This window comes from Lepidochelys olivacea (assembly GCF_965140295.1).
Source record: "Lepidochelys olivacea isolate rLepOli2 genome assembly, chromosome: 1".
NCBI classification, from domain to species: Eukaryota; Metazoa; Chordata; order Testudines; family Cheloniidae; genus Lepidochelys; species Lepidochelys olivacea.
In genome coordinates, this window is record NC_140411.1 from 58,676,297 (window position 1) to 58,689,131 (window position 12,835).

The following is a 12,835-nucleotide window of genomic DNA, read 5'->3' on the forward strand; positions in this document are numbered from 1 at the left end:
AGGGAGACAGGAAGTTTAATGTTTAAAAAGGACAAACAAAATAATACTCCAGAACAGTGGAGCAGGGTGAAAGTATAATGGTACCAGAATGTTTTTCTTAAAGGTGACCTGCAAAGGACTTTTTAAAGATGGCGCTTGTACCTCTGTTTGCTTCTTCATGATATATAAAAATGGTATGAAAAAATTTTTTTTTACTGTTTTCCCTCTTCTGCTTGTTTTGTACTTTGGAAATATCAGGAATATCAAATCTGGTCTTCTGTAGCTTTGCTGGACGACATCCCTGGGAAGTCTTGGGTGCGTATTGTGATCTCTAACACCTTAGTTTATTGGAGTGAAGGTACTGAATCTTTGTGCAAAATGTTAATCACTGAAGTTAAAAAGATGTTAACAAAAACAAACTTTAAAGAATCTAAGTGCTCTTCTACACATAGTTTTGTAATAGTTTAACTACATTTGTATTTAAAAAAACCAATTTGAGTTAAATCAGTGCAATCCCCTATTGGGGACACTTCACACTGGAGGCTGGGTCACACCCAATTTAAATGAGTTGTTAATGCCAATTTTTTTTAAATCAGTAGAAAACTATGTATAGATAAGTCCTGAGGGGGGAAAAAAAACCCTCCTACCCCCAACCCCCCTCAGTTTCTCCATTCACACACTTGATTCTTGTGATGTCATAATTTCATTAGTACTACGGACATAGCTTTCCAGCCTTGACACAGTGTTACCTATTCTCATTATATTTGATGTTTTACTTAAAGCCCCAGCAGCTAGTGACAAGTCATGAAGTGAGAATCACACCTTTAATTAAAAAAAAAAAAAGTTTCTAGCCTTCATGGTTGTGGAGAAAAGCTTAAAAATACAATCTGAATGCACTCCAGAGGCTAAAAACCAGAAGGCAAATAAAAAGAATCCCAAATGTATTGTTTTTAAATCTTATACTTTTGACTCAATCACATGATTCTGAGGGGCTTGAGTGAAAATTTTTGAACATCTGGGTTTGGCAACACTGTAGGGGCCTGAATAAGCATGTAAACAAATAAAACAAAAATACCTTCTTCCAGACCTCCTCTATGCATCATATACAAAAAAAGGATACCAGCCCTTTTCCCTCCTCACCTTTCCAGAGCACCTTAGGGTAAATCTTCACTGGAGACTTAACTCAGGGGATCAACACATGGGCTAGCTTAGCCTAGGTGTGAGCAATCACACTGCAAAGCCCTACTGGAGTTCCTGCATCCAGAACTGGTGCAAGCACATTGTGGAGGCCCAAAGCAGGAATATTGTTGGGGCCCCCGCCACAAAGTACTGAAACAGGCAAGCTCTTATAATAAACAGCAAATAGGGGACCCACTTGAGCTACGCAGGGCCCTATGCAATTGCTTAGACTGTCTCTGACTGCATCCTCACTGGTGCTGCACTTCCCAAGGGGTGTTGCTAATGCTACTGGGGGCATTACCCACAGTTCTTTGTCCTGCAGTGTGATAAGCCACTTTTGTGGGAAGGTGCTGGAGGATAACCAGCACTCAAATGGTTTAGCCTGCTTCCTCACTGCAAAGGTTTTAGCCTGCAGCCCCAGATGAGCCAGCCAGCCTGCGTTAAAAGCACGACTAAACTTGGGTCAGACGGTTGTGTGTGTGGATGGAAGGGGTTTGGAGCAACACCCAAGTAAGACCCTGAGTTAACTCCACAGTGAAAAATCTACTCTTAGATTATGCTTTGCTAAGAAAACTAACATTTGTAGATTTCAGGGGGAAAGCGTGTGAACCTAATACCAGCTATCATTAGAGAGTTGTTCAAAAGTATTAGTGCAAGCCTACTCTAAAAAGTGACTATGTACAATGGTATCACCTTGCTCAACAGATCGGACCATGTAGAACAGACCCCTGTGTGTGTTTAAAGAATAGCTGCATACCTTAGTGACTGAAATAAAACCCTGGTATTATAAGCACTTATGTATGTGCTTAACTCCATGCAAATGAATACAGCCATTGGATTCAGTCAGAATACCTGTGTAGATAGGCGTTTGCAGATAAGGGTTTAAGATTTGACTCCTTTTGGAACTGCAAAACCAATTCGGTTCATAAATTCAGATTACAATAGGTTCAAAAATGAAGTGTCTTTTCTGCCGCTGGACCACATTTTGTGTGAATCCCACAAAACCCTGTGATTTGTGACTTCAGTATCCAACCCTTTTGTCTGTCCAACTTTTTATAAACTGAAGTTGCTGAGACTAGGAAATGTTGTCCTCTATTAACAAACAAACAAACAAACAAACAAAATCAGATGGAATATTTTATCATTTGCAAGTTTTAAATAGGCAGCATTGTTACCATGGAATGTCTTTTCAAATGAGCTGAATTTTAGGATACGACAGCTATCTCAAGCTGTGCTTGACACATGCTAGATATTTGTTACTTTAGACATAAATGGACTTGAGTTTATATCCCAATGAGATGCAAAAGGGGATGTGTGCCTTGTAACAGATTCAAACAACACTGCACCAGTCATTCTCTCACAATTTTCTATGCCACCAGAAAGGCTAGTTTTATTCTTTTTAAAGCTTATTCTGGAGTAAACATTAAAACCTATTTGTAGAATGGAAGTTATAAGAATCTATCTTTATTTTTAACACACTTTTTGTGTAATCTTGTTAAGAGCTGTGCAGCTAAATGACCTCAGGCCATGTTATAGATCTCACAAGCCAAACCGGGTCAGGTGTTCAGGTCAATATTTGCATGGGAGACCACTAGGGAAAATCCAGGATTTTTAAGAAGCTGTATTGATTTTGACCTTGTCCTTTCTACAAAAAGGTATGTTTTTACTCAAGTTAAAATCCAAATGAAGGACAGGAACTTGATCTCCTAAGTGCTAACTCATGTGAAAACTACAAACTGCTCTGTCTTTCTTCACCAGGATTATACCTCAAGTTAGTTAACTCAAGGGAACTAACTCCAGTTAAGAATACACAGTTTTTCTATAGTGAAAATAAGGCCTTCATGGGTAGCCCTCTCAATAGCTACACTAGGAAAAGAAGAAAAGGAGTACTTGTGGCACCTTAGAGACTAACAAATTTATTTGAGCATAAGCTTTGTAAGCTACAGCTCACTTCATCGGATGCATTCAGTGGAAAATACAGTGTGGAGATTTATATACATAGAGAACATGAAACAATGGGTGTTACCATACACACTGTAACCAGAGTGATCACTTAAGGTGAGCTATTACCAGCAGGAGAGCTGGGGGAGGGGGAAAGGGGAACGTTTTGTAGTGATAATCAAGGTGGGCCATTTCCAGCAGTTGACAAGAACTTCTGAGGAACGGGGGTGGGAGGGTGGGAATAAACATGGGGAAATGGTTTTACTTTGTGTAATGACCCATCCACTCCCAGTCTCTATTCAAGCCTAAGTTAGTTGTATCTAGTTTGCAAATTAATTCCAATTCAGCAGTCTCTCGTTGGAGTCTGTTTTTGTATTTTTTTTTTTTTTTGAAGAATTGCCACTTTTAGGTTTGTAATGGAGTGACCAGAGAGATTAAAGTGTTCTCCAACTGGTTTTTGAATGTTATAATGCTTGATGTCTGATTTGTGTCCATTTATTCTTTTACATAGAGACTGTCCAGTTTGACCAATGTAAATGGCCCCTCTGCCATGACAGGCTGAGGTAATCAAAGCTGACACACACGGGATTGCAACCTCACGTCTGTGAGTAGCAGCAGTGTATGATTCTAATTTGAGGTGGTGATGGCCTGAGACCCTGATTGAGTGGGTCACTTGAAACCAGGAAGTTGCCAATTAGCCAGGTAACTGACACATAGACACATAGCCTGAGTCACAAGCAGTGTTGCCAACTCCCATGGTTTTATTAAGTCTTGAACTATTTGGCATTTGTCTTAAAGCCGCAATGCCTGGACTCAGGAATACAGGGCAAGCTCAGCTTTCATTTAAAAAATGTTTCCAGCTTCCACGATTGCAGAGAAAAGCCTGAAAAACGTGCCCCAAATGCCCCCCAGCAGGAGAGAAATGCAGAGTCTAGGTTGGGGGAGCTGGGAAGGAGACATCTAGACATCCTGCCTGGATACTGAAACTAGGGGTACAGGGTGCTGCAGCACCCACTGGCTTGAAGTGGTTTCCGTTATACACAGGATTTACAGTTTGGGTCAGTGGCTCTCAGCACCCGCACTATACAAATTGTTCCAGCACTTGCATGTGCTACAAAAGCCTGGCATTGCCACGGGCAGCTGCAACTCTTCCACCTCCCTAGGAGACCGCCATGCACAGCGCGCTGTGTGCACGCCACCGGCAGAGTGGGCTGGGCGACCCACAGCACAGCACAGCACAATGCGGCTCACAGAGACTACAAGACCCAGGGTGCAACGCGGCGTATAGTCTCGAGGCTCCAAGCCGCACTGCATGCCGGGGGCTGTAGTCTCCGCCGCTCGCTACTCCGAAGGATTACGCGTTATGCAAATTAGGCGCCCCTCAAATTAGCATAAAGCCACAGCCGCGGAGCCGGGCCTGAAGCAGAGGAGGCGTGTTCGATACTGTCACATGCCTCGCGAGCCGCGCTCTCCGTCACTCAGCAACGGCGCGTGCCCCTGCTTTCCATCCCCCCTCCTCGCGCTCGTCACGGAACGTCCCTTTCCCCCGCCCTCTCCCGCCTGCTCCCCGCGAGCCGCCGCCGGAGCCGCCTCGCAGTAGCTGGGAGCCGCCGCCGGAGCAGCCATGGCCGAGAACGCCGCCGCCGCCGCCGCCGCGGGCCTGGAGAACCACCGCATCAAGAGCTTCAAGAACAAGGGCCGCGACGTGGAGGTGAGTCTGGGCCGGGCCGGCGGGTCCCGCTCCCGCCGGAGCCGAGCTCGGCCGCGCCGCCTCCTCCCCCTCCTCCTCCGCCCCGGGCGGGCTCGAGGGGAGGGGCCCGCACCCCGCTCCGAGCCGGGCGGCCGGCGGGCCGGGCGGGGGCGCAAGGAAAATGCCCTCCGGGTTTTTCTTCTCCGTCATGCGGGCGCGGCCTGGGGAGGGAGTAGGGAGCCCGGCAGGGGGTGCGCGGCCGGCCGCGCCTCCCATCGCCGCCCCGCCGCGGGCCTGCAGCCGCCCATGGCGGCCGCCGTCTCCTCGCCCCACGGCCGGGCGGAGATGGGGGGGCTGGGGGCGCGGTCGCGCCGCTCCCCGCCCCGGCTTGTTCCACATGGGGCTGTGTGAGGGGCTGGGCCTGCCTGGGCAGGCGGCGGGATGCGCCCGTGTCCGTGTGGCCCCCTCCTCTCCCGGCTAACCAGCTGCCGCCTCCCCTCCCTGCCCGAGGCTCAAAGGGATCGGCGGCGCTTGCAGGGGCTGGACAATGGGGCTGGCTGCCTTTTGTGTCACCCCTTCGGGTAGTAACAACACCCCTTCCCCCAAACACCCGGCCGCAGGTCCCTCGCACGTCGGGGCTGGTGCGAAAGGCTGCTCTCTCAAAGGTTGTAGGCCTGCCTAGGCCGGGCTATAGGGGCCAGTGGCGAAATTGCAAGGGCCGCTCCCACACTCAGCTGAGCTTTTTTATCACACACATGGTGATGGTCGCTTGCTTTCACTCCCAATTCTTGCTTAAATCCCCCAGTCTTTAAAATGACACCAGAAGGTTCTTGAAATGACGGCAGTAGCTTAGCAATGTAGATCTGCTGAGAGTCTCCAGCTGCTTACATCAAGCAGCACGGAGGGATATCCTTCCTTAATCCACCTTTCAAATCTGAAATGCTGTCTCTTTTACAAAGGTAACTGAATCCCCGAGGATATTGTTTAGGTCTTTTGACTCCACTACCCTTCAATACCATAAGCACCTTTTATTGTAGCCACTGTGAAAAAGAGGAGAAATTCTGAGGGGCTGACATCTGTCCTTTTCTAGCTAAAGTAATGAGGAAAATATCTCTCTGAAGTGAAAGTTAATCTAGGATGAAAAAGGGAATGGTGAGCCTAAATATACTGTTAAAGTATTTTGACTCCATTTGAGTGTGTTCCTCAATTATGTTGCTGTATTTGATGATTATAGTATTTAAATAATCCAAAATAGACTTTGAATTTACACCCTTTTAAGGTAAATTTTGAGTTGGGGCAGAATTCACACCCTTACTACTATTGTTTGGGTGGAGGCAGTGCTTTGCAGACCTGGTTTAACAGGAGCCATGTCTTTGTAAAGATGACATTCAAATTGTAAGCTAGTCTTATCTTAATTTCTGTTCAAGTTGGTGGTGGTAAATCTCCCTTGCACACAATGCTCTTTCCATGGAGAATGCGATCTTTTTACAGAAAGGCTTTCTCTCTCCATTTTTGGGAGACAATTTAACAGTGATAATTAGATTAGCCAAAAATGTCCCACCCTTACACCTAGTAATTGGCCTCTGTCTTTTGTTTTTTTTCCCTCATTTTCAATCTTGGGCTGTATTTTTTTTGTTTGCCTCTCCCTCTGTCTTTTTCTTTTTCTTTCTCTCTCCCTGTTGAGAATACTGGCTTTGCTTCAGCAGTGCTGATCTTAAGCTTCTGCCTTCCCAATCACTGGCCTGACTGGTTGAAGAGCAAAGCAGGGGCAAACAGAGCAGTTTATGCTATGTGGGGACCCTCAGTCATTTAAAATTGCCTGATATGCAGATGTGTTTGAAACTGACCACTGCGGAGAGGGGATTTGAGGGCTTGTCTGTATGGGGAAATAGGCAGGCATAGGAATAGTTATACTGGAATAGCTACAGTGGAGTAACTCCCTTATGTGGACACACTATTCTGGAATAATTACTGTGCTTTGGAAGCCTAGTTATTTCAGAATACAGTCAGTGGAGTTATACCAGAACAGGCTGTAGAGACAAGCTCTGAAGTCTTACTTTTCAAGGTGATGGGTCACACTGCTTAGCGCTTGTCAAGTCGAAGGGTGCAGCCATGGTAAGAAAAAGGGTGCTTAGCTTAAACCTGGTAAGGAAACCTGTTTCAGTTCAGCATTGATGCACATACCTCAAAAATATCCTTCTTGAAAGGAAAAGTATAGAAGTATGTAAAAGTTGCTCATTGACACAATTAATTTAAGGTTAGAAGTGTGTTTTAAATGAAACTTAGAATCTGATGGGGGGGGGGGGGGCAAAAAGAATCAAAATCCTAGAACATATGGCTTGTTTTTAATGTCCATGTTCCAGTAACTTTGTCATTCTTTTTCTCGCTGTCCAGCGTATCTATCTTGAAGTAAATAATAGAGGTATCCTTTTTAATAGCTCTACCTAGCTAGCTATTAGGCTACCAGAATATCCAGGAGATTATTTTAGAAGAATAGTCCTTGTTTTGCCCCAAGACATTATGTACTTACTATCTGGTGATGCTGATGGATTGAGCTGTTTCTGAATAAAAGGTACTGTTTTTTTTACAGAGATGTTCCATTGATTTGATAAACTCTATGCTATACTGGGCAAAGCAATAGAGCTCTGTGTGGGACTAGCGTAGAGAGCCCTGCAGCAGGACTGAGATCCCACAGGACCTGCTGTTATAGTGGGAATGGGATTAAAAATAGTACCACACAGGGCTCTACAAAGCAGTTGTCTCCGATAAGATTGTCAATCTGGTAACTGATATGGTTGAGAATTATTTGGGCTTTGGCAATTGTACTACAACAGAGATGTCCTCCTTTATAGGAGATATTAAAAAAAATTAATGCTCATTGCTGTAGATAACTTTAAGTAAAGAATATCTACTAAAAGCATGATCTAAACTGTTGACCAAGATACTCCATAGCAATTTGTCATCAGTTTGATGGTTACTGACTTCTTTCTGCTAACCAGGCTTGAATGAATGTAGAGTATATTGTTTAAGTAACCCTCTTCCTTTAGCTTCTATTCAACTAATATTATTGAATACTGTAAAATCACTTTTGGTCAGGTACAAAATGTTCTGGCAAACCAATATTCTTTTCTCAAATTATAATTAACATTGATATTTTCACTGTTGGATCTGCTATGCTGTAAAACCTCTTCTTGTTATAACCTGAGTAGTCCTTACATTTTTTTTTAAGGGAAGAATCCTTCTATATGCAAAAGGACTGGTTCTGTTGTACAGCAGGGCCAGGTCTTTGAGAGAGAGCACAGTGGGACTATGCAGTATCCTGTGTACCACAGAGCCAAGTTTTGCAGTCCCACCTCTGTAGGAGAAAAGAAAGGGATATGTTGGTGAGCAGTTGTGTGGCCAGTGGATTCATGAACTGTACAGTCTGCTGACTGCAAAAGGACGGACCACTGGACTGCCCTGGTTCCAGACTTGGGGAAGAATTGTCTCCCTACCCCTGTGCTGGCTGCCCGTGAACACAGCCAATCTACTCAAGCTATGCCCATGGACTCAGAATTTCAACCTATGTGTAGTACTGTTAATATCTCAAAAAAAGTGGTCCTTCCAAAAAATGGATTAGTAACAGTCTAACACCAAATTGTAACCATGAAATTAACGTATGTTCTTTGTTTTATAAACAACAAAAAACCTTAATTGTTGCAAATTGCGCTGTGAAGTACTTTTTAAACATTCTTTTCAGTTTTAAAATATATAGGAAAAGACTCAGATTTTCAATTTCTCAATATATGAGCAAATGCATGGCGTTTGCTTGTGAGAGCCTGCAGTGATACAACACTTAAGTTGTGTAAGCCTTTTTTGGAGTTTGTAACTTTGCTATTTAAACTGGGCATGTCCTGTAAAGTCTCAAAACCACTTAAAAGGTATGTCTACACTAAAAGCATTACAGATGCAGTGCTGCAGCTACTCTGCTCTAGTGTAGACACACGTTACAGCAACAGGAGGAGTTTTTCTCTTGCTGTAGTATATCCACCCCCTTAAGAGGCAGTGGCTAGGTTGACAGAAGAATTCTTCCTTCGACCTAGCAGTTTTTATACTGGGGCTTACTTAAGTTGACCTAAGTTTTAGGTGTAGGCCAGGCCTTGTACTAACAAAGTAATATAAAGTACAAACTGTGATATATTTTAAGTACAATCAAACCTTTTAATTTAGAAAAGCAGTTATAAAACATCAAGTGGACACTGAAATTGCAACTAAACTGACTTTTTAAAAAAATGCAATTTTGCTGTTGAGGTTTCTAGTTTGCTCTCTACCTGCAACCCCTGCACCTGTTCCCTCAACCCTATCCTGTCCCAGCTGCTAACTTCCCTGACTCCTGTCAATCCTTTCTTGCCCTGCCTTAACTTCTGGCCTGGTTCTGGTCTGTTACACTCATATTTTTGTTTAGAGCCATAAATAGCACCCATGCACAGTCTCATGGTGTCCTGCCAGTTATTTAAAATTACAGATCACACCATTTCAGTTAGCTCATCCCTTCTACCAACAAGCAGTCATAAATAAAAACATACAAAAAAGAAAACCGTTAAAAGAAAGTTACGTAGGTTGCAAAGTAAAATAACAAAACAACCCTTCCTACCCCAAAGTCAGGAAATGTGTGATCTGCAAGGTTGCCCATGCACCCTTCTGTGTCCATCCTGCACATTCTATGTGAGGTGGGGAAAAAGTATGTGATCATGTAATTAAAATTGTTACAAAGCATTACATAAGAGGCGAGAATTAAGGTTGCATAGGCAACTATTTAAGGCATTTCCTAACTTTTGAGAGCTTGACTTAGCAACCTAAATTTTTGTAACTTTGGAGATTTTAAAAATGTCTCTGCCTTTCTCATATACAACTGTAACAACCCAAGTCACGAATCAGAAGCATTTGAACCCTGAACTATCTGCCCTGCAGCACAGGTTTCTACCACTTGAGCTACATGATCCACTACATTAGGTGGTAGCAGGAGATGGCTACTTTCCTGGGGAGGGGAATGAGCTGCTGGTGTTACCCCCAGAGTCTGGGGGTAGGAGTGAGTAGGAAGAGATTGGTACGGCTGCATTTGGGACTTACAGAGGAGCTCAGCTCTCTCCCCCATACCTGGAGTTCAGGGATTTCCTTTTTCATACAGTGGCTCCAAGAAGGGGCTGGATTGCAGGGGCATGGGAGTGTAGCCTAGAGTAGTTAAGCACTGTAACAGGTTACCTAGGGAGGTTGTGGAATAGCTCTCAAACCTGTTCTTAAAAACTTCCAGTGACAAACACTTGTCAGGGATGGTCTAGATCAGGGCATCTCAATCTTTCTTTCTGAGCACCCCGCATACATGCTATTAAAAACTCCATTGCCCAGCTGGTTTTCTGCATATGAAAACCAGGGCCAGCGTTGGGGAGTAGCAAGCAGGGCAATTGCCTGGGGCCTCATGCATCAGCACCGGAATGGGAGGGACAGGGGGGCAGGGGACCATGGTCCTCCCAGTTTTTCAAAGTGGATGGACCTGTCCTGTCCACTTTTCACCCCCATCCTTCCTTCCCCTGGAGGCCAGGGGGAGGGGTGTGTGTGCTGTGCTGCAGACCATCTATCTGAGAGCAGCGCCTGGCCCATGCCCAGGGCAGGTGGAGGGTCTGCATCTCCTCTCAGCTGCCTGACTGCTCAGCTCTTACAGTGGCCAGGCTGTGGTTCCGATGCCTTGTCCTCCGGCTGTAACTGAGTTGCGGGGGGAGCTGTGAACCCTCCATCTGCCCTGGGCGGGGGCCCAGGGGCTGCTTTCAGTCCCGCCCCCCTCCCCCCCCCGACCCTGGGCAGGTGGAGGGTCCATGGCTCCCAGCCCATTCTGGCTTGGCTGAGGGTGGGGCTTCAGGCAGAAGGGGCAGGGGTCCTGGCCCATAGCTGGCATCATGCTGCAGGTGCCCCCTGCAAAGCTACATTGCTCAGGCTTCAGCTTCAACTGCGAGTGGTGGGGCTTAAGGCAGGGGCATCATCCCCATATGGGAGGGCCTTTGCTTTCAGCCCTGGACCCCAGCGAGTCTAATGCTGGCCCTGTTTGGTGGCCACACTGAAACCTGCTTGTGGCCTTCCAGGGGGCCTCAGATCCCTAGTTGGGAACCACTGGTCTAGATAATACTTAGTCCTTCCTCAGTGCAAGGGTGTGGACCAGTTGACCTGTCATCCCTTCCAGCCCTATGTTTCTGTGATTCTCTCTCTGCCATTGTTCTTATGACTCTGCTGGTTTCTAGGTGTTCGCAGTGTAGTGTCTGCTTCAGCTGTTGCAACTTTGGCAGCTGTATGGGCCCAACTCTTCAGAATGTTTGCTCATGTTCAGTTATTTTGGCATGCTGTCAAAATTTTCCTGCTGATCGGGGCAGTGTCAATTTTTTACACCTTATTAGTCAGCCAAATCTGAACAGAATTTCATGCAGTAAATGAAAGGTATGTCTCTAGATCAGGGTCTCTTTTTCTGCCAAATTTCAAAAGCCTTCTGCAAGCAATGGAGATGTTAGAGCTTCTAAAAAGGGTTGTAAGAGTATTTTATAATGGAAAGTGTTAAGCAAATAAGTATTGCTACTAGTTTCCCATATAATAACACTCCCACACATGGGAGAGTGAAAAGCACTAGCCACTGATTCTGGCCTCTATTATGTTAAGGGGAACATAGCATCATTACTTCAGCTGATCGCAACTGATACAGTACATCGTCTCAGAGAGAGCCTATCTCATGTTGTTCCCAGGGCAATCGGCGTAGATCCCAGAGCACAGGTGTCGTGTGCTCTCTAGGACAAATTGTCAAATGAATGGCTGCCCTTCTATACCCATTCCCAAATAGATTTAAAATGTAGTCCTATGTAGAGTGCATCTCCAAACATACTGTGGTCTGCTCAATCTCCCTTGACTCAAGTCTTCACGGTGGCTTTTTGAGGAATGGATAGACAAGAATATGCTTGTATTTTGAAAACATGGGGCTAGAAGAGAGCAAGAGGTTAGTGAAGGATAGCTCTTCAGGAGCTGCTTCTCTGGAATAATTCACCCAGTTCTAGTCTACCTCACAAAACAGCTAATAGAACACAGTGGAAAATGTTTAACTTTTCTGCTAAACTAAAATGTTAAACTTCATGGAATTCAAATCTGCTATACAGTGGAGTCGCATCTTACATGGGGGTTAGGTTCTAAAGTCAGCGCGTAAGGCGAAAATTACGTATAGTCAAAATTACTCTTGAAAAATCCCTTAAATCGCCCATAAAGTACAGTATACACTCCATCACATTAAGATTGGGATCAGCATCCCTAGTGCTATGTATCTGAGAACATAAGCCTTCTGTACATGGCCTTGAAACAGCGAATCACTCCTTGGTTGGGAGGATGGAGGGGGTATTGTGGGGGAGAAAGACTACTTCAACATTGTTATGCACAAACTGGAGTGACGCAGAGTGGCCAAGAGCATTGTCTACGATCAGCAACACTTAATGCTGCCATCACCCAAGCCTTCTTATTTGGTTGCCAGAACACAGGCAGGAGATTTTTGTTCTTGCCTTTTAGGGCACAGGGATTTGCAGCTCTGTAGAGCAAGCCCAGCTTTATTAAATGCCCAGTTGCATTGCCACAAAACAGTCACATGGTCTTTAGCTGCTTTGAAGCCAGGGGCTTGTCTTTCTGATTTCAGAGTGTGAGTGTGGTTTGGGCATTTTTTCCAGAAGAGTCCAGTCTCGTCAGCATTAAAAATTTGTTCCAGAAGATGGCTCTTTTCTTCTATGATTTTCTTTAATTGTTTGGGGTAGGCTTTTGCTGCCTCTTCATTGGCAGATGCAGTTTCACCAGTAGCCTGCACGTTTTTGAGGTTGAAGCAGTTCCTAAAACTGTTAAGCCAACCTTGGCTTGCTTTGAATTCCTTCTCATTAGAAGGCTGTCCCTCTTTGGCAGGAGGTTTGAACAGCACGTAGAGGCTAAGATCCTTTTCTCGCAACATGTTGCCATCGATAGGCACATGTTTATGGTTCATGTCTTCCAGCCATAAGTTTA

At 45.1% G+C, this 12,835-nt stretch overlaps 1 protein-coding gene across 1 annotated transcript in view; it reads left to right on the plus strand.

Moving 5' to 3' along the window:
- Positions 1–4,556: 4,556 nt before the first annotated feature.
- KPNA3 (karyopherin subunit alpha 3) overlaps positions 4,557–12,835 on the plus strand; it is a 79,238-nt gene continuing 70,959 nt past the window's right edge. Inside the window, exon 1 of the mRNA XM_084609765.1 lies at positions 4,557–4,810. Coding sequence (XP_084465891.1) covers positions 4,724–4,810 — 87 coding nt within the window. The 5' untranslated portion in view covers positions 4,557–4,723. The remainder of the gene's footprint in view (positions 4,811–12,835) is intronic.